This window comes from Colias eurytheme, chromosome 27 (genome assembly GCF_061535395.1).
Source record: "Colias eurytheme isolate Ceu_HAF_F1 chromosome 27, ilColEury1 Martin Lab GWU primary, whole genome shotgun sequence".
Lineage (NCBI taxonomy): Eukaryota > Metazoa > Arthropoda > Insecta > Lepidoptera > Pieridae > Colias > Colias eurytheme.
The window spans coordinates 617,516-639,396 of NC_143006.1; the positions used below are offsets into that span (position 1 = coordinate 617,516).

Consider the following 21,881-nt stretch of genomic DNA (forward strand, 5'->3'; position numbering starts at 1 on the left):
TTTTCGCGATGAATCAACGGGCGTTAAATTATACACATAATTAAGTACATGAAATATATAGATAAACACAATTTAAAACAGACATATACATATACAATCTCAGAGGAATAAACCTTCCTCTGAGTATACAATACTTTAATTTTATTATTCTGTGTCATAAAATTATTGTTATCTACATTTTTTATTGGAAATTCTATCTTTGTCTGTGCTTATCTCGGTGCTTAATGCTTATTAATATTTGATTTTGACGTACCTACGTATTTGACATTTCTTCTTTTCACGGGAATTTGGAGGTTTCTTCCGTTGATAAATTATTTTGAGATAGATAAAGTATCATTTTACTTTTTTATTATTCATACAGTTGTATAATAAGAGTTGTGTGTACGGAATAAAAAAGGTAAAATCTGTAAAAACAAATTTAATTAGTAATAGATCCAAAAATATGATATTAATCTATGCGTTTATCTGTTGGCGTTAATGGCGTCCGTCAGCGTGAGCGTTGACATTTGTGATACTGCAATGACGTTTTCTAAAGTGGAGGCAAAATTTTTAAGCATTTTTATCAACAAAAATTCATAATAATACAATATTAATATTTTATACATTGTAATTTGTAATGTAGTTTATCCTAATATAGTGTTGATTATATTTAAATAGGTACATTTGGAGTATGATCGCAATATGGAATTCGAAACAAAAACTGTAAGAGATCTAAAGACCTATTCTCGGTCTGCGAAGCCTAGGAAACATTCTGAAGATTTAACTTCGAAACTTGAAAACTCTGACGAACCTTTAACAACGAAAGATGCAATACGTTTCCTGCTCAATGGAACGTTACGGTTTCGAGTTTGCAGATATTGTTTGAATAAAACAAACGAGTTAAATGAACTGGATGAAGTGTTAGTAGTAGCGGGAAAAAGTGGCTTATACGAGGTCACTATAAAGGATATAATTGCTAGTTTCCATCCGTTCAAGGTAAAGGTTGAATTTACTCTATTGTAATTTGTAACAGTTTCTTATTTGAAGAAAACACATTTTTTAAAGTTAACTAGCTGTTTGTATATGTATGAATCTGCAAAATAATTCCTTACACACGTATATTTCATTAAAATGCACAGATTAAGTGAGTTTTCACCGCTGTACATATGAATTTTGCCACATCACAGGACTACTTACCTATTTATGTTGTCACTAGCTGTGCACCGCAGATTTACCCGCATTGCTTTGCTAAAGTTGGTTTTAGTGTGATGTTATATAGCCTATAGCCTTCCTCAGTAAATGGGCTATATCACCGAAAGAATTTATCAAATCGGATCAGTAGTTCCTGAGATTAGCGCGGTCAATCAAACAAACAAATTCTTCAGCTTTATATAAGTATAGATAAATTAATGCAATTCAATAGTACAAGTATCTTACTTCATTGTTTCTCCATTTTTATTCATTCTATATTATTGTCTCATTTCAGGTTGCATATGACTGCAATTTTCCAAACAAAATTTGCAAGAAATGCTTAGACAAGGCAATATCATGTTATCTCTTCACGCAACAGTGTGAACAATCTGAACGAGCTTTACGTAATTATTTCGAGGATATGGACGAAAAGTTCAGTAAGCTTGACCCTTTGGAACCTGTCAAAAGGCGAGGAAAACCAAAGTTAAAACCTAACTACAATGTATTACACGCAGAGCATCTAAATATCATAGATTACGCTGAACCTATTATAAATATAGTTAATTTGAATACAATACCGCTAGAAATCACGGAGGAAAATGAACTAGAATGTTCCAAATGCTGGCAGTTACTTCCCGATAAGTTTACACTGGCCAATCACGAGAAATCTCATCCTAAAACAATGTGGTATCATTGTAAATTATGCGGCAAGTCCTTTGTCAAATATGCCCAACTTAAAAAACATAAACGCATACATGCTCGGAATAACGAAATCGCAAAACCGGAAATTGGCTTCACTTGTCAGCAATGTGGAGTTAATAATAAATCACTGGACGAACATTTACGGCATATTGAGAAACATAAGTTCAAGAATTCGTTGGACAATTTGATTAAACGAAATACATCGAATATGTGTTCCATATGCTTTAATATTGATGAAGAAACAACGGAATTAAGCAAAACTATGAGTTTTCATGGTGGTCTACCAGGCTTGACTGGAGAGAAAAGTATTTATAGTATGGTGTCTTCTGTATTTCCAGATGTAAGTAAATTATCTCTTTTTATTTATATTAACTATAACATAGTGGTATATGACTATTTTTAAGCACTTTCATACAATATCTTTCACTATTCAAGTACACATGGAAAATGACCAGCTAGCACACACGGCAAAAGAGAAAGCCGATCTTCTGGGCTCTCTTTTTGCAGATAATTCTACTTTGGAGGACAAGGGTAATCCACCACCTCATATACCGCACTCTAAATGCTCTATGCCGGAAATCCGTTTCACGCAGAGAGCGGTACGTAAAGCCCTTCTTGCTTTAAACGTGAACAAGTCATGCGGTCCGGATGGTATTCCACCGATTGTGCTAAGGATGTGCGCTCCAGAGCTGACTCCGGTGTTAACGCGACTCTTCCGATTCTCGTACTCCACAAGCATTGTCCCGTGCTCCTGGAAAACTGCTTTAGTGCATCCCATTCCCAAAAAAGGCGATCGCTCTGATCCGTCCAATTATAGACCTATTGCTATCACTTCCTTGCTTTCAAAAATAATGGAATCCATTATTAATCGCCAACTTCTTGAGTTCCTAGAGGATCACCAGCTGATTAGCGATTGCCAGTACGGTTTCCGTAAAGGTCGCTCAGCTGGTGATCTTCTAGCGCTCTTGACACACAAATGGGCGACCGCTATTGAAAGCAAGGGTGAAGCTTTAGCGGTAAGTTTGGACATAGCGAAAGCCTTTGATCGGGTTTGGCACAAGGCACTCCTTTCAAAGCTTCTATCGTACGGGGTTCCCGAGAAATTGTGTCAGTGGGTCACCAGTTTTCTCACAGAGCGGAGCATTAAAGTCGTTGTCGACGGTTCGTGCTCCGAGTCTAAGCCTGTGAATGCTGGGGTCCCACAAGGCTGCGTTCTTTCTCCAACTCTGTTTCTTCTGCATATCAATGACATGCTACTAACCAGTAGCATTCATTGCTATGCAGACGACAGTACTGTTGACGCGCTTTATACCGGCCGATGCAATATGTCTCGGGATACCACTATTGAGCACCGGAACGAACTTGTGTCTCAAATTGAGAACTCTCTCGAGAAAATCTCGAATTGGGGAAAAGCCAACCTCGTTGAGTTTAACCCTAAAAAGACACAAGTTTGTGCGTTTACCACAAAAAAAACACCCTTCATCATATCTCCATGCTTTCAGGGCATTCCTACCAGAGTCTCAGCTAGTATTAGTATACTTGGTGTCGACATTTCGTGTGATGTCCAGTTTCGTTGTCATCTGGAAGGTAAGGCTAAGTTAGCCTCTCAAAAACTTGGTGTGCTCTGTAGAGCGGGACGGTATTTCACACCCGGCCAACGCCTTCAACTCTATAAGGCACAGGTCAGGCCGCACATGGAATACTGTTCCCATCTCTGGGCCGGTGCACCCAAGTACCAGCTCCTTCCTTTTGACCGAATCCAGCGACGTGCAACACGGTTTGTGGATGATCCTTGTATTACTGATCGGCTGGACTCTTTGGCTCTCCGTAGAGATGTCGCATCTCTCTGCGTTTTTTACCGCATTTTCCATGGTGAATGCTCTGAAGAGCTGTTTGGTACAATACCAGCCGCCGAATTTCACCACCGAAGCGCACGCCACAAGCTCAAATTTCACCCACATCATCTCGATACTTGGCGTTCTTCCACCGTGCGTTTTAGGAGGAACTTCCTACCGCGCACTACTCCTCTGTGGAATGACCTTCCAAATTCGGCATTTCCCAAGGACTATAATTTAGAATACTTCAAGAAGAGAGCGTATTCCTCCCTCAAAGGCCGGCAACGCAACCACAATACTCCAGAGTCTGTGGTTGTTCATGGGCGGCGCCAATCATCGCTTTCTGTACGGTGACGCGCAAGCTCGTTTGCCGACTTATACATAAAAAAAAAAAAAAAAAAAAGTAAAAGTAATATTAAAATGAATACATAAGAAGAAGGTATAATTTTATGCATATTACTGCAATACAAAATACATATATACTTATTACCATTAATTTATTCTTTAGTGATAATATACTAATTGTAGAAATAGTAATACATAATTAAGTTATTACCGTACCAACTGATTTATTGAGATACATTTTTTTATATAAATTTGATATCTTGTGTAATTTTCTAGCATAAAAAACACAAGTATCAAGAATTATTATTACCAACAAATGTTACGCATTTGCGCGTGATGAAACGAAAGTCTGCATCAGACATTTTTCCTGCAAAAAAGATGAAATATACCACAGATGTTAAAGAAATTCTCAATATTAATTTTGATGATGTCAAGAGATTTTTGTTTTCCAAACCAGTTGTTATGAATATCATGACTTTGAATTATAAAGATACAGTTTTTGCATCACAGACAAGTTTTAGCATCACAGACCATAAAACAGACAATCAAACTAATGATATAAATAATAGTGAACTTATTGAAGTAAATGACAATGATAATACAGTAGAAGTGGAACCAAATTCTGAAGGAATTAGTAACAAAACTGTGATACAAAAAAAAACAAACAAATTCTTTGATATTAAAAGACAATGGCATTGAAAAAGAAGAAAAAATCGAGAACAAAACTAACTTATCAGACACCGATGAAAATATTTGGTCCAAATGTAAACTTTGTTGGATCTTCAAGAAACCAAATTGTATTTCATGCAAAGAGTTATCCAATAAAAATGATTTATTACATATAACTTGCAAGGAATCAGAAATAACCAATGAAAATCAAAATAAACAGAAAAACTGCAAATTTTGTTACATGTTCACAGAAGTTGGTTATTGCAATTTTTGTAAGAACATCCCAAATATATTAGTAGATACACAAACATGTCTAAAAGATGACAAAAATGAGCAAATAAAGACAAAAACAGCTAAATGGCAATGTGAAATATGTTTGACATTTAATATAAACAGAGAAACATGTATTTGTTGTGATGAAAATAAAACAACAAATAAAAACTTAAATGTTGTTTTAAATAACTCAAATTTTCTAACAGTACTCAAGAATGAAGCTTATGAAAATAATAAGAGAATAGTTTCAGAAAAAAACCAAGAAGATACAAAAATAATTGATTTTCAAACAGTTAAAAGTGATATTGAAGTCAAGGAAAATATATTTCCCATAGAAAATAATAATGATACTCTTATGGAGGTTGAAATAATGGAACCTAATTCCTTCCCTCCTCGGACATCAAGACGAGTGGACGTGTGTTGAAATAATTTTGAATCTTAAATTAAAACTTACCAAATTTCGAATAAACAATAGTAATAACATTAAAACTTTCTAAATATCAAATGTAAAATAATAACTTTAAACACAAACAGTTAAGTTATAAAGTGTAAACAAATACGAACTCCTCGTTGCGTGGCATACTTGTACTTCAGTGAAGATAAACAGTGAGTAAACATCATCTTCGTATCTTTCTCACACTTCAAGTAGCGACTCGCTGCAAGATAACGCTATAGCGCGCGCTTCAAGAGCAAGAGAGAAGCCCAGTAATATCGTCACATTATTCTTTACGTTCTACCCTGTAAAGACTCGCACTTTTTAGTGATACAGTCGATAATTATATTTAACTAGATCTTACCATGTATCGTTCACCGCCGAATTCATCTAAAACGCTATCTGCACCGCAATTAAATTTGTCTTCGGATGAGAATGACGCAGAAGCGAATGTTACATTAAGATGTGAAAAACGGCGTCGACTGTCTGGAGGTGAAATTGATGAATTCGCGATGTTTAAGTCAGAAATGCAGGAGCTACTTCAAAAAATGTTCAACAAAATGTTAATAAATCAGAACCTTCGCTTAGATAAATTAGAAAAAAGTATAGCCGAGATGGATAAAAATATAGCTTCAGTGATTAAAACAAATAACGACATCGAGTCATCGATAAATTTCTTGTCGGAAAAAATCGAAAACTTGCACGACCAAATAAAAATAATTAAAAATGAGTCAAAAGAGTTTAATATAAGATTTAGTACCATAGATGCAAGGCTGAACAGTCTAGAAAAAAGCAATAGGATAACTAGCATTGAAATCAGGAAAATTCCAAAAAAAGTGAACGAGAAGAAGAACGAACTATTCTCAATTGCTAAAAGCTTATTGAACTCTCTTTGTTTAGAATCATCCAATATTAACATACGAGATGTCTATCGTCTACCAAGCCGAAAGGAAGCACGGGAGTCAACTTTGATTGTGGAGTTCCCAGACACAAATGTTAAAGACATAGTCATAGAAGCAGTTAAAAAATTTAACAGACAGACAGGAAGTCCTAAACTCAACACTAATCACTTCGGCTTTGAGGGACAGCCCATTCCTGTGTATATTTCGGATTTCCTAACTCAATTAGACAAACGTTTGTTCTATCACTCGAGGGAATTCGCTAAATCAGAAGGTTATGCTTTTTGCTGGATGACCAATGGCCGGATTTACCTACGCAAAAAAGAAGGTGCTCCACATATTTATATTAAAAATGAAGAACAACTCAAACAGCTTAAAAATAAAATGTGACTAGTTTTTGTGTACCTTGTTGCTCTATTGTTATCAATTATTATGATTACTTTAAATATAAATAAGCTAAGTTTAACTATATTTAAATCCAAATTCCAATACATTAATTATTATTACTATCCTTACATAAACACATTCATAAACACACTTACAATAAAACACTGCATCTTTATCAAATACTATAATCTATATTTTAACTATAATTCATCAAAACACACTTTATTGCGCCTTTGTGTAAAATCTGAGCAAATTGTCTTCAAATGGTTAATATACTGTACTGTACGACATGCGTATAGTTTTTGTTTGTATTCCTGGAGACTATCATATTATTATAACAATCTCAAGAATAATGATCCCGTTTCTATTATAGTTTTTGCCTCGCTTCTTCATATCCACACTTCGTCATCTAAATTAAATACTTATATGCATACTTCGCGATTCGTTTATTACCACAACGCTTCTGTAAGTATCTTGAATGAATTCTATTCTTCGTGGGCAATTTACTTAGTGACATTTCTTAATAAAATTAAACATTCAACATCTTAATAAATGATATAGTGTCCGACATTGAAAACAGTACTAAAATAAAATGTGTTAATCTTGATACTTACTCGGAATGTCGATATGTAATGGGTTTGCATGCGAGACGCGGTTTTTGTATTTTTACCACGAACATAAGAAGTATAAAATGTAATTTTGACAATCTTGTAGCTTGCATTAGTGCAATGGACTTACAATTAGATGTTATCGTGCTTACCGAATGCTGGACAAGCGCAGAGAGCTCTCCACCATTATTAGCGCATTACAACATGTTTTATTCTAGGAATAGCCTCAACCAAAATGACGGTATTGTGGCATATGTAAGAAGTGAATGGAATAGTACTTGTCATGAACCGGTCATGGCAGAAGGTAACTGCTTAGTGCTCACCATAAATAATAATTATAGTGTAGTTTGCTCTTATAGACCCCCTAGCTTCACTAACCCTTATCCTTATCTACAGTCACTAGACATAATATTACAGCAAATTAACACTAAAGATATTATATTCACCGGTGATATTAATTTAGATACAATTAATGATAATATAAGTAACCATACCAATGAATATTTAAATCTTATGGCAATGCATGGTCTCCTTCCAGGTATCAACCAACCAACACGGAATAATGCTTGCCTTGACCATTTCATGATTAAAACTTTAAAACCCTGCCATACCGCTACATTGCCAGAACTCACCGACCATAAGCCTATTATTCTTTTCATCGATGAACCGTCACAAACAAAACCGCAACCTAAAAAGACTTATAAAATAGACATGCAAAAACTAGATGTATTACTTGAAAAAAGACCTTGGTTGGATTTTAAATATTATGACATAACGGATACTAACACTGCAACAAAAATACTTCTAAACTGTATAAATAACGCTATTCGAGAGAGCACTAAAGATAGTAAGATTCCAAAAAATAAGCAAATATTAAAACCCTGGATCACACCAGGGATCCTGAGGTCAATAAGAAAAAGAGACGCATTGCACAAGAAGTTAAAGAAAAACTCAAATGACACAGAAATGCGTGGAAAATACTTACGCTATAGAAACATCTGCGGTAAAATTATAAAAACACAAAAACACCTATACTATAAAACTCAATTAATATCAAATAAAGGTAATATAAAAAAGACTTGGAATACAATCAAAGAAATCTGCAATTTTCACAAACGCAAGGATGGTACAAATAATTTACTCTCACTAAAAACATCTCCTATTGAGTCACTTAACACAACTAATACGTTTTTTGCTAATGTAGGGCAGAATCTAGCGAATAAGATTATTAAAACTATAAATTGCTCAGAATATGAGCTTACAAGAAAGGCGGGAGATAGTAATGGGCCTCTGCACTCCATGGCTTTCACTCCAACAGACGTCTTTGAAGTTATCACTATAGTCAACTCGCTCAAACCCAATAGCGCTCCTGGATGGGATGGCATGACAACAAATATCCTTAAAAAATTTTCACACATTCTAGTCGAACCTATATAGTATGGGAAAATTAATTTATTCAGATCGAATAATTCGTGTAGTTTTGGAAGTTGCTACAGTTATTCCTAAAGATGTCCAGATGAATATACAAAAAGCCCCCGAGGGAGGGACACAAGCCGGCGGCGGGGGAGGGGGGGAAAGGTCTCTTTTTCAAGGTTTTTGCTTGTAACTCGAAATTTTTTTCATAATATCTCTTTAGTGACTTCTACATTAATTATCTACATTAAATTTCCTATAAATTACGTCTCAACATTTTTACTGTACGATCAATACTTTAGGAGATACAGAGTATTAAAGGTAAGAAAAATAAGAAACAACATAGTTTTACAAATTTTAATTATAAAAAGAAATAACATCTTTTTTTGCACGAGTATGCCGACTTATTAGTCAAATTGTGTTTCATCTTCGTCATCTTTATCACTAACATCGATAGGGGGTCCATTAGTACAAGCTCCTAGGCAGCCGTTACAGATAAGACTACACATAATGCCCGCTTTTCGGCAACTGCATTTTCCGGAACATCCACTTTTACATCGGCAAAAAATTGAATTTAACAACGCTTCAGGAGCAGGAGGATCCAAGGTCGTGATTGGTTCTAAGTATCCATCGACTCTTCGCTTCCAACCCCATATTTCAGGAGGCAGTTGGTTCCCAAGCCACTCCTGTACTTGATGGAATACTCTGTAGGCGTGATATTTTGCTGACCCTTTGGTAGGGGGGAGGGAAGAAGTAGTTTCAGTGGGTGTGATACAACCTCAGCTATTTACAGGAAGGGAAAAATATCAATTATCAAGATTTTTGATCAAAAGCCGTCACTAAAGGAAACAGCAACTGTATTTTATGACCCAACGTCAACTCAGGAGGTTATAGCAGAAGCCGGAGAAAAAATGTTTCTTGCAGTATACCGAGCGCCCTGTACTCAGTCTGAGATCAACAGACATCGATTCACAGTTTTTCTGAAATCTTGTACCAAGCCCAAACCGGATCTTTCTTCCCTCCCCCCTACCAAAGGGTCAGCAAAATATCACGCCTACAGAGTATTCCATCAAGTACAGGAGTGGCTTGGGAACCAACTGCCTCCTGAAATATGGGGTTGGAAGCGAAGAGTCGATGGATACTTAGAACCAATCACGACCTTGGATCCTCCTGCTCCTGAAGCGTTGTTAAATTCAATTTTTTGCCGATGTAAAAGTGGATGTTCCGGAAAATGCAGTTGCCGAAAAGTGGGCATTATGTGTAGTCTTATCTGTAACGGCTGCCTAGGAGCTTGTACTAATGGACCCCCTATCGATGTTAGTGATAAAGATGACGAAGATGAAACACAATTTGACTAATAAGTCGGCATACTCGTGCAAAAAAAGATGTTTTTTCTTTTTATCATTAAAATTTGTAAAACTATGTTGTTTCTTATTTTTCTTACCTTTAATACTCTGTATCTCCTAAAGTATTGATCGTACAGTAAAAATGTTGAGACGTAATTTATAGGAAATTTAATGTAGATAATTAATGTAGAAGTCACTAAAGAGATATTATGAAAAAAATTTCGAGTTACAAGCAAAAACCTTGAAAAAGAGACCTTTCCCCCCCTCCCCCGCCGCCGGCTTGTGTCCCTCCCTCGGGGGCTTTTAGTATATTCATCGGGACACCTTTAGGAATAACTGTAGTAACTTTCAAAACTACACGAATTATTCGATCTGATCGACGATTCTGAATCTAATTTGCTGTGGCTAATAGTATTTCTGTGCAATCTCAGTCTTAGTACTGGCGTCTTTCCGAATCTGCTAAAAAAATCAGTTATAGTTCCTATCTACAAATCTGGTAACAGTCGTGAACCATCCAACTACCGTCCCATCTCACTGCTTCCATGTATCTCCAAGATTCTGGAAAAGATCGTCTCAAAAAGACTGGTTAACTTCCTCGATAAGCATTCCATTATCTCAAAATTTCAGTTTGGTTTCCGTTCGGGTGTCTCTACAGAAGACGCGACACTAAGACTCACTCAACTTATCACCACCTATTTGGATCGAGGAGAGAAATGCCTTGGTGTATTTCTTGATCTTCAGAAAGCATTTGATACGGTGTCTTCCAGCATTCTCATCACGAAATTACAAAATATCGGCGTAAGAGGAATAACTTTAAATTGGTTTCAGAGCTATCTGACTAATAGATCCCAATGTGTAAAGGTTGATGATCTAGTAAGCAGTGAGGTTTTAAATTCAGGTTATGGTATTCCGCAAGGAAGTACTATTGCTCCAATTTTATTCCTAATTTACATAAACCCACTGTGCAATTTGTCTATTCCGCAAGCAGATATTACCATGTTCGCAGATGACACGGTATTGCTATTCCATCACAAGACGTGGCCCGAAGTCAAAAAATCGACCGAAAGTGGTCTAACCGCTGTATCAAAATGGCTAGAGGACAACCTTTTATCCCTAAACGCTAAAAAATCCAATCTTATATGTTTTGCCAAAACCAAAATTACCCTACCAAAAAGTGACTTCAATATCAGAATTCATACATACCCCTGCAATAGACAGAGTCTGGATGGTAACAGTTGTAATTGCCAAAGCTTAACACGTGTTGAACAGTGCAAATATCTTGGTATCCAGATTGATCACCATCTAAGGTGGTTACCTCATGCTAACTATCTAGCTACGAAAGTTCGTCGATTAGTTCATATATTTAAAAACCTTAACTCGGTAGCTAACAAGGACATCCTTATACTAACATATAAAGCCTTATGTGAAAGCGTTCTACGTTACTGTATTTGCACGTGGGGGGGTATGGCGAAATCACACCTCCTTCCAGTTGAACGAGCACAACGATGTTTAATTAAAGTCGCGCTTAAACTGCCATTTAGACACCCTTCTGTTGAACTATATAAAGAAGGACTTGTTGAGCTTAGTGTCCGTAAGTTGTACATTTTGTGTCTGTTACAAAGATTTCATATAGGTACTGTTCCCACCTTACAGAAAGGGAATACACGTAATGAGAGATGCCCTGTTCCCTTTTTTAAAAGTAAATTTGCAGTAAGATCTTTCGAGGGACTAGCCCCTCGATTTTACAATAAGTTAAGTGAAAAACATAAAGTTAAAGCTCTCAATAGGCATATATTCAAAAAAACGGTTCTAACCTGGCTTAAAAATTATGACTATGACAGTCTTGAAAATTTAATTCGTATTTAGATCACTATAATAAATACTCTCACACACGCTCACACACACACACACACACACACAAACATACGCACACACACACACACACACACACACAGGCACACGCACATAAACACATTCATACTTATACATCATACACACCCTGTTTGTTTTTGGACTTTGGATTAGCTTTTTCTTAATTTCTTAAATTTATGTGTCTCTCTTTTTTTAATTCATGCACCCTTGCAATCAATCCTAGGGAAGGAACAGGTCCCCTTAATACAGGTTATACCTAGTAAGGGGGCCTGAACCCCAATCTATTGTAAGTTGTAACTTAATGTATGAATTCAAATAAAGATTTTATTTATTATTTATTTATTAATTGTATTCCAACTGAAGAATTCATGGATTTTGAAGAAGGCTATGAGAAAATTGTTTTTGAAAATGCTCTAAGAGAAACTGTCAAACAAGATTTTACTGTAGTTGAAAAAATGGATGACATAGATATAGATAAAAGTGTTAATGTTGACTCATTTGCATTTAATATTGGTGTGGGGAATAATACTAAACGTAAAAAGCCAATACGAAGATTAGCTGCACTACGAAAATAAAAAAATTAATACGTAAATTAGATTCAGTACTGCATTATTATAAATTTTAGTATTGCAAATGTGTTGAAATAATATGTGCTTATTCAAAGTAGTATTAGTAAATGTATAATAGACAGTATTCACACTAGATTATGATAGTATATTAATCATAATAAATAATATAAAATTCTTTGCCTCAATAACAAGGCTATTAAACACTTGACCGTAATTTGAAGCTTACTTCATTGAGAAGGCACGTAGCTTTTTCCGCCTATTTTGCCCTCTCTTTCCGTTGTATATATGCTATCTCTCTCGCACACCTCTCCACCAGGTGGCGGGGCGCTCGATAATGTGCGGGCGCTGGATGTTTTTTCATTGGCGTCTAGCTTCCGCCGCGAGAAGGTTGTCTACAAGACTACAACCTTGGTGCTATTAAGTATTAAGTATTGCTTAAAGCAAGTGCTAAAAGTGTTAAAAAGTGTATCCCGTCGGATCGGTACAGTGAGTTATTTTTACATCTATTCTAATAATATTTTACTTAAAAATGAGTAAAAATCTTTAAAGTCAACGTTATAATCGTTGGACTTTATTTAAAATGCTGAGGTTTTTAATGAATCCTTCAGCAATAGTTTATTTTTCAATATGCTTAAATACTTAATAGCATGAATAAAGATGTTTAAAATTAACGATACAACCGTTACATTTTACTTGAAATAGTAACTTTTCTTTTGAAATATTTCATTATGCAATATGTACTAATTAATATTTGAATTTTTAGTACTGTGAGTAAAGCTATTTTAACGGTGTTACCGTTCGGCTTTACTCGAATCGTTAATATTACTTTTGTGATTATTTGATATTACTAGATATATCAAATACCCTCTCTTGTATATAGATATTTTTAATTATTTATTTCATTTTTAATAATGTGTCTTTATTACAAGGTCACAAGTGAATTTTTCTTGGAAAAATTACAATTAATACCTACTTAGTATGGATATGAGCCAACTCAAAGCTTTACAGGCATACAATCCATTGCTACGACTTTATTACATTGTCGTTATCGCTAGGAACGGTTCGGAATTCCTATAATAGTTTATTACTAAAAATTATCAAACGAGATGAGTCAGCTCCAAGAAGTCACGACATGTCAGAACATGTTGTGATATTATTTTATAAATCGTACGGGAGTTACCGCTCAACTGAATAATGATGGAATTCGCTCATGTATAGTAGATACGTACCAGGAATGTACCACACATTCAAAACTATCCGTAGTCTATACGTGTCCTTTTTTGAGTATTATTCTGATCCGTTTTTATGTGAAAATAGACATATTACACACGGCTAATTTGATTGAAAATTACGTTTCCTATGTTTCAAATGATGCAACTTTTTTGTTTAAACGAGTAAGTACCAAAATTTTACAATTAAATTCTTTGGTTTACTGAACTTGTGCTGAAAGGGTTATCGTATAATAATTATCGAGATACCTTAATATAAATTAGATTTAGATACATTTATTTCAAAGGATTTACAATTCACTTCTAACGTTTTAGAATAATATTATAAACTTGTACACCTTGACAAAAAGTAAAAAATTGCGGGTGAGTGGAGATTATTTTGTTCAATTAAATATAACGTCCTACGACGGTATGGTTGCGTTCGTAAGGAATGTTAACGGATATAAAGCAACTAAATGTTACATCGATTGCATGAACAAAAATAAATATGAATCGAAGTTCATTTTAAAATTTAGTGAATTGATTTGAATTATGAATTTATTAAATAGTTAGTTCTTTTTTATATTAACATAATAATTAATTACCATTGTCAAATCAATTCTTATTAATTCATCCTGGACAGTTGTCGCTATCATTTGAAAATAAGTTAAAGGACCTTGTTAATTGCTATATTATTTAAATGATTATTTACTGCTAATTTTATATTAGCACTAAGGTGTATTCTTGCTCGAAGCAGAATACATAAATGTGGCCACTACTCCTCGCAGGGGTTAGCCAGGTCAAATCCACCCTCGCAGGGTGTCTCTTAAGCATTTTTTGGCAGGCCCTACTTATTTCAAACATCCCTCGCGCAGCTGTCGCTCGCAGGGAAATGGTGCAAATATATATCGGCCCTCGCGGGGCTTTGATTACAACCGTCCCTCACGAAAAAGATGGTGCAAATATATATCAGCCCTCGCGGGGCTTTGATTACAACCGTCCCTCACGGAGAAATGGTGCAAATATATATCAGCCCTCGCGGGGCTTTGACTACAACAGCACCTCACGGAGACATGGTGCAAATATATATCAGCCCTCGCGGGGCTTTGATGGCGATTGGTGCAAATATACAAAGGATTGATCATTAAAATGATCATAGATATTTGCTTTCGTCAACGAGGACCCACGAAAGAAGTTTTGGATATGACCGTATCGGATCTTCACTCTTCTAAGGTAGGTAGAAAAAGGTTTTGAAATCTTCTTCACAGTGGGCAGTATAGTAATATGACCTAATAAATACAATAAAGGTTAGAGAAGTCAAATAATGGGCGCATGAAATTGATACTTCGTATCCTAAAAGTTTACGCTTCAGGAATCAGGAAACCACCATTGGTTTACCAATTATGGAAATTGGAATTGAACAAATCGTATTTACCAATGTAAAGCCTATTCACAACAAAGGAAGGCGAGTCGGATCAAATATCATCTCGCAGATGATTTGTGGCGGTGGTTTCGAGGATTGTCACCAAGCCTTGTGTCAACGGTATGTTTGGTATCGTCATTCAATGGCACTAGCCGACCAATTTTCATATAAAAACATCGGAAGAGATTTTTTAATCGCAAAGCGATTGAATGTAACAAATGACGATTGATTCAAAATCAAATTTCAAATTTCAAACGATTGATTACGTATATTTGACCTCTCATAGGCCTATTTTAGTTGCCCGGTCTTGTAGGCAATTTATTTGACTCGTTTTTCAACCCATTTGACCTCATTATTGCACCCATGAGATTTTTCTTCAGGGCTCAAACAATAAATCGCTGAGGGATTAGGATAATCGTTTGTTAGACAAGTTTCTTGTCATCCCACCAGGATTATTATATTGTATAATAAAGTTATATACAACTATTAACGTAAAACGTTTAAGTACTCAACGAATACTGAGAATACTGACTGTTGAGTTACATAGGATAGAGGTTAAATAACGGAAAGTCAATCTATCCAAACAAAAGCCTCTTATTAGATATTACTTGGAACCCCTACCCTAACGAGAAAGCTCTGCCAAATGACTGTTCATTTCTTTGCTTTGAGGGGGGGGGGGGGGGCAATAAATGAAATGCAGTAGGTACAGACTATACGGCTTTTAAAATATAAGTCTGGTAAGCGAACTAAACTTTGCTAGTTTAGTTCTTGCTATATCGCTGTCCGTGGCTGCCTCGCGTGTTTACGGATGAATAAAGTAATGTCCTGTCTTCGCATCCACAGCTAACTGTCCTATACTGTCATAATCTTAACACAGATTCATTGGACATAGCTCCCCACGAGCTCTGTTCTTCATTTTTGCACTCGCACAACTGTGGACAACACGAGAGCAATGCCTGCATTGGTAGCAGTTACAATCAAGGGCTAGCAAGGTAGGCTAGCCATATTACGGATGTTGGAACAACCGACTATATTTAGGGCAATTTTCTTTGTCCAGTGTAACGTTTAGACTGTCTTAGCATTCCTACGGAACAAAGATGGGATCAGATCTGCATCCTTAATGAAGTTAATCGAAGGGAGATACTTTCAGACGACGATAGTATTCAAAATCCACCATATTCCTGAGCCTAATAATGCATAGTTAAGCTTATAATCTCTCTTGCCATTATCCTGCAGCAGAATTCCTTGGCGATAATTTGTTCTCGTAAGCTGGGGCCACACTAACGTCTAACGTCTAATGCCCTTTATCGCGATAATTATTCCGATAATTTTTAAGGCGTTAAGTGGGTGGCTACACTTGAACGGTCAACGTGAATGCCGATTGTTGGCGATAAAAACGGCGTTAATTTTACTAAAATTCTAGCAAGATGGACGTAGTGTGACCGCTTCATTGCGTTAATTCTCGCGATAAAGCTATCGCCTCGCCAAACGGCAATGTTAATACTGTTGTTAAATAATACTGGCTACACCTAAAGTTAACGTCCATTATCGCGTTAATTAATGGCATTTCCCGTTAGTGTGGCCCCAGCATTAGAACGAGCGAGGTTGTTACGATAATATGAGAAATCCTGTCAGTTAGAGACCTGAACGACGCGATAGTGTACCGCTATTTCAGTAGTAGTAGCACCTAGAAGGGTGAAGGTATTCTGGAAAGCGGAACTGAAGGCCCGGTCAGCAGCACCAGCCACCTAATAGACAGTGTTCAGTGCTGCACCACTATAATCTGCAAAATGACTCTGACGGTATGAAAATGTGGAGTACATTTTCAAAATATCAAATGATATAGTTGGAATAAAAATCCTATTTGCCTCCGTCTACCCAAAAGACGTACGGAGTAGCTAGTAGTAGTTGGTTGAATTAGAATAAGTATAGTTAAAATCCTTTATTACTGACTGGATAAATTTGGCTCTTTTCCTATCTGACGTTCATATAGCTGTTGACTGCCTAGTGTTATGCACAAACACTATTATAAATAAGTCACGTTATGTAGTCCCGAGACTTTCGGTATATAAGTTCTGATGTAAATCATAATTATATCTTAAAACTGAATTGATTAAAAGTAACGTACTTAGCTGTAGTAATTGCAGTTTTTGGGACACAGATAAGCTCTTTATCATTTTAGTCTCTTGAGTTCAGTATATTTGTTTCCAGTACAGAGTTTATGACCTATCAGTTTTAAATAAATAATTCATGCATTGTACTGAAAGTACCAGCCATGTTTAGATTATGATTGCGACGTTGGCTCTAAACATTAAAAGATACCGCACGGTTTAGTTGGATGTTAAAAATCTGTATTATAATTTAAACCATTTACCTGTTTTGTTATTTTATTGCCTTATTCAAGGGGTGACCTTTTAAATTTACTTCTGACCCCAAAAGTAAGGACCAAGGTCTCTTCTTGTCCGCTTGTAGCAGGTTGGGTTAAAACTGTGTGAGTTGAGACATTTGGTAATTCTATGTTAAGATGATTCAATGATGCTTCTGCAGAGTTCTAATTGAATAAATAAAGGTTTGAGTTTGAGGTATTTTTGCCTCGTCGGGATCAGCTGTTGCTTCATTTTGTAAGTAACATCTAAATGCGTAATTGAAAGTCGTTACTGGCGCTTTCGCAGATTTACGCTAAAGATAGTGGAAATTGTAGTAACTTTAACTTTTCAAGCCCAAAAGGTTAACTAAGGTACGCTTGAACCAATCTCATAAGTTCTAATACTTTTAATCATTATGATTAACTTTTTGGTTCTTATTTGATTAACTTTTCATCTGGGATTGTTAATATCTGTTAATATATTATATAATATAAAAATTTGTGTGATTTATTAGTAGGTATACTATCTGCACACCTTACTCTTTCAAATAAAGAAATAAGTAATTACTTATGTATTCAAATTCACATTGGCGTCACATTGTACACCAGGTGGGTAACAAACAGGTCTCAATGAAGTAAGCTTCAAATTACGGTCAAGTGTTTAATAGCTGTGTTTTACCTGAAAATAAAACACATATTAAATACTTACCTATATTTGAAGCTTACACTTAACGTCCACCTGTTGTGGATTTCGACTCAATGAAAAAACATCCAGCGCCCGCACATTATCGAGCGCCCCGCCACCTGGTGGAGAGGTGTGCGAGAGAGATAGCATATATACAACGGAAAGAGAGGGCAAAATAGGCGGAAAAAGCTACGTGCCTTCTCAATGAAGTAAGCTTCAAATATAGGTAAGTATTTAATATGTGTTTTATTTTCAGGTAAAACACAGCTATTAATCTTCAAAATATACTAACGATATGGACTCATACCAATTACAGTTTAAACAATATACAGTGCTCTATATGGTATATAACTTATTTCTAAATGACAAACATACATTTGATAACCGCTTCTTATTTTTTATTTAAACCATTTTATTTTTTGTTGCAGATCTCATTAGCTTGCTACACTGGAACCAAAATTTGCAATCATTGCCTTAGTAAATTGATAACGACATACATATTTTTGCTATCAGTTAAAAATATAAGAAATAGACTTAATACTTGTATAAGTTTAATCCTAAGTGATCTAGAAAAAGTTGATGAAGACAAAAATGTTATAATAGAAATAGGCCAAGATGCTATACTGCCCAGTTTTGAGTATGACAATATGGACCTAATAAAAGATGAAGATATGAATATTGATGTTTTGGAAGACGAATTTAGGGTTTCAGATAGTGAATCTATAAAAAGTGAATCTACTAAAAATCAGGATGTTGACAGTGATTCTGTGAAAAGTGATATACTTAGTTCGCTAGATGAAAATGAATTCGTGAACCCCGCTAAAAATGCAACGAAAACATATGCTAAAAAGAATACAGTTAATGGTTATCAATCTTACATAGACTGCGAATATTTAGATGATGTTTGCAGCGAGTTTCTAACATTCAGAAAGCGAACGAAAAACAAGAAAATTTGCCTCTTCACATGCCCCATTTGTCATAAACATTTCATATCAGATTATTTCTTGAATAAACACGTTTTAAAACATACATTTGAAACGGTTAATTGTAAATTTTGTGCAAAGACATTTAAATCTAAATTTCGCAAGTTCGAACATGTTAAAGTGGTTCATTCGTTGAAGACACAAGTGTTTGCTGAGTGTAATGTTTGTGGTCGTAATTATACAGATGCATTAAAACTGAAAAACCATATCAAAAGACATTTTAATACCCGATGTCTGCTCTGTGATAAGATTTTCAAGACGCAAGTACATCACGATAGGCACATTCAACGACACATCATGAAATTCAAAAAGGATAGCCGATACGAAATTTTAACTTGTAGCTTCTGTGAAAAGGCGTGTATAAACGAAAACGATCTCTCACTACACGTGAATAAAGTCCATTTATTAATGAAACCGTACAATTGTGACATGTGCGAAAAACAATTTTACACAGAGTATAATTTGAATTGTCATAAACGCTTGCATAGTATGTTCTCGAAGGAAGAATGCAACTTTTGCGGTAAAGTTTTTAAATGTAGGAAGAATTTAGTTGTACATTTACGGAAGCATATAAATATAAAGCCACATTATTGTCCGGTTTGTTCAAAATCGTTTTATTCAGAGTCTGGTATGAAACGTCATATGAAAATGTATCATGGAGGTAGATTTTGCTGTAGGTTGTGCCGAACAGTTGTAGATAGTAATACAGATTTGAAAACTCATATAAAAGTTGCACATAGTTGTATGTAGCATTCGTTTTAACCAAAGTTTAAGTTGGTTATTGGGTGTTATTTTTAGTTAAAATTTATTTGACTCAAATATTAAAGATATATAAAAAAGAGTGTGTGCCGAGCATACGTGTCAGAAGTGAAACTTCATTGGCAAGATTCAAAAATACCTAGATCGTCGCCTTACTCCATGACGTGACGGTATTGTTATGACGCAACTTAGAAATTTTACTCTCAATGCGCTTAAAGTTTCACTTCAAAAAGTCCTGAAATTCAGGTCTATATTATTATGTAAACATTTTCTACCCCTATGGATATATACATGGGTGCAGTTGTAATATTAAAAATGCTATCTAACATGTAAACCTAAGATTTGTAAAAATAATATTCACTCACATATTAAAATGTATATGTATATCATTATTAAATATTTTGTTATCAATTTATTGAGCGAGTGCCGAGTGGACGAGTGGTTCATATTATTATATCACTCGGAAAACGAAAAAATATGCACAATTTATTATTGCCTTATATATTATATGGCTTTTACTATGATTTAAAAATTTGTTCATAACTAAATGTGATTATCACAGAATTTATTTATAGGCATAATATTAATTTGATGATATAGAAGAGTAATTATGAAATGAATTAAAATATAAAACTTATTTTAATAAGCACACAAAATAACAATATATTCATGAATTATATAGCAATATTCTAATTTAAGTTGTATTTTAATCAAATTGATTCAACACAATTTACTAGAAAACGTTAAATAAAGCCTAATTTTGATATATTATTTTTTTTTAAATTATGTAGATTTGTAGGTATATAGTTGTGTGCTCTGCGCAGCGACGTATGAAATATAGAAATAAACATATTTGGAATAAAACTGTGTTTTATTTTTTAACATTGTAAATTGAACTCTATATAAATTACTAAAATGACCTACGCATTTTCTGCTTTAAAGAGATGACGCTGTTTTAAGCTGATTATGTAGTGTTTGTTTGAACGCGCATATCAGGATCTACTGGTCCGATTTGAAAAAATATTTGTGTCCCTTCGTCCAGCATACTCACCACAACTCACCATGGAATCCTGATATTTCATGAATGTCAAAAAACTGTTCTGAAATAGTGCTAAATAGTGCCCAAAGGAAAAAAATAGTGCTCTTGTACTTGCGAAGTTATAGCCATAGTTCGATGAGTATGCTGGACGAAGGTTTCGCCCAGCATACTCACCTCCGTCCGGAGAATCTGTATACGCTTCAAACATAATTCATACTTCAAAAAATAGTTCCCAAATAGTGCCAAACGGTGCCCAAAAAGAAAAAACAGTGCTCGAATAACTTCGGAGTTATAGGCTTCGTTCAGTGAGTATGCTGGGCGTAGGTTCTACGCCCAGCATACTCACCTCAGTGCGCGAATATCGAACGAGCTATAGGTATAATTTACGTCTCAAAAAATTGTACTTGAAATAGTGCCCAATATCAGTCCAATTTTTGCTTGACTTTTGACTTAGAAAACCATTAAATTTTAATGTAAACTTCTACATACTAACGTAAAATGGGGTACAGTCGTCGACACATGTTTTTGGACAAAAATATTAAACTTTCTAATTGTAGACTTCATGTTATTGGAAATAATTATGGTATTTTCTCACATGTCAAAAACTTTCGATTAAATGCATTATTATATATTTTATAAATAATAATAAATGAATGAAACTTTAAGCGTAAATGAAGTCTATTACTTCATTGCATTGTGTGTTTGTCTGAATAAAAACAGTCATTTGCAGCCAATAAAATTAATATCTTGAAAAATTGTAAAAAGGAAATTATACAGTTTCTTTTTGTATATATGTTGCAGGCAAAACTTATAGTGTGAAAACTAGTACTGTGACATAGTTATACAAATTTTTAAAACTCTTTCCAATAGTTTCATCAATGAAAGGTTTAGCAATAAA

General features: G+C 35.0%; 2 protein-coding genes across 3 annotated transcripts; both read left to right on the plus strand.

Annotated features, from left to right (window-relative positions):
- The first annotated feature begins 271 nt into the window (after positions 1–271).
- On the plus strand, positions 272–19,956 carry LOC149896716 (uncharacterized). 2 transcript variants are annotated; one of them, XM_090117226.1, is made up of 4 exons: positions 272–397; positions 658–975; positions 1,466–2,212; positions 18,631–19,956. In XM_090117226.1, exons 2-4 carry the CDS (start codon positions 682–684, stop codon positions 19,933–19,935), a joined length of 2,346 nt encoding a protein of 781 aa, XP_089973352.1. In that variant the 5' UTR covers positions 272–397; positions 658–681; the 3' UTR covers positions 19,936–19,956. The 2 variants fall into 2 exon arrangements, with proteins under 2 accessions (XP_089973352.1, XP_089973351.1); XM_090117225.1 differs by lacking the exon at positions 272–397 and having other exon boundaries at positions 531–975.
- Positions 5,415–6,930, plus strand: LOC149896717 (uncharacterized). The gene has a single exon (XM_090117356.1). The coding sequence runs from the start codon at positions 5,793–5,795 to the stop codon at positions 6,714–6,716; it is 924 nt and encodes a 307-aa protein (XP_089973482.1). The 5' UTR covers positions 5,415–5,792; the 3' UTR covers positions 6,717–6,930.
- Positions 19,957–21,881: the final 1,925 nt, after the last annotated feature.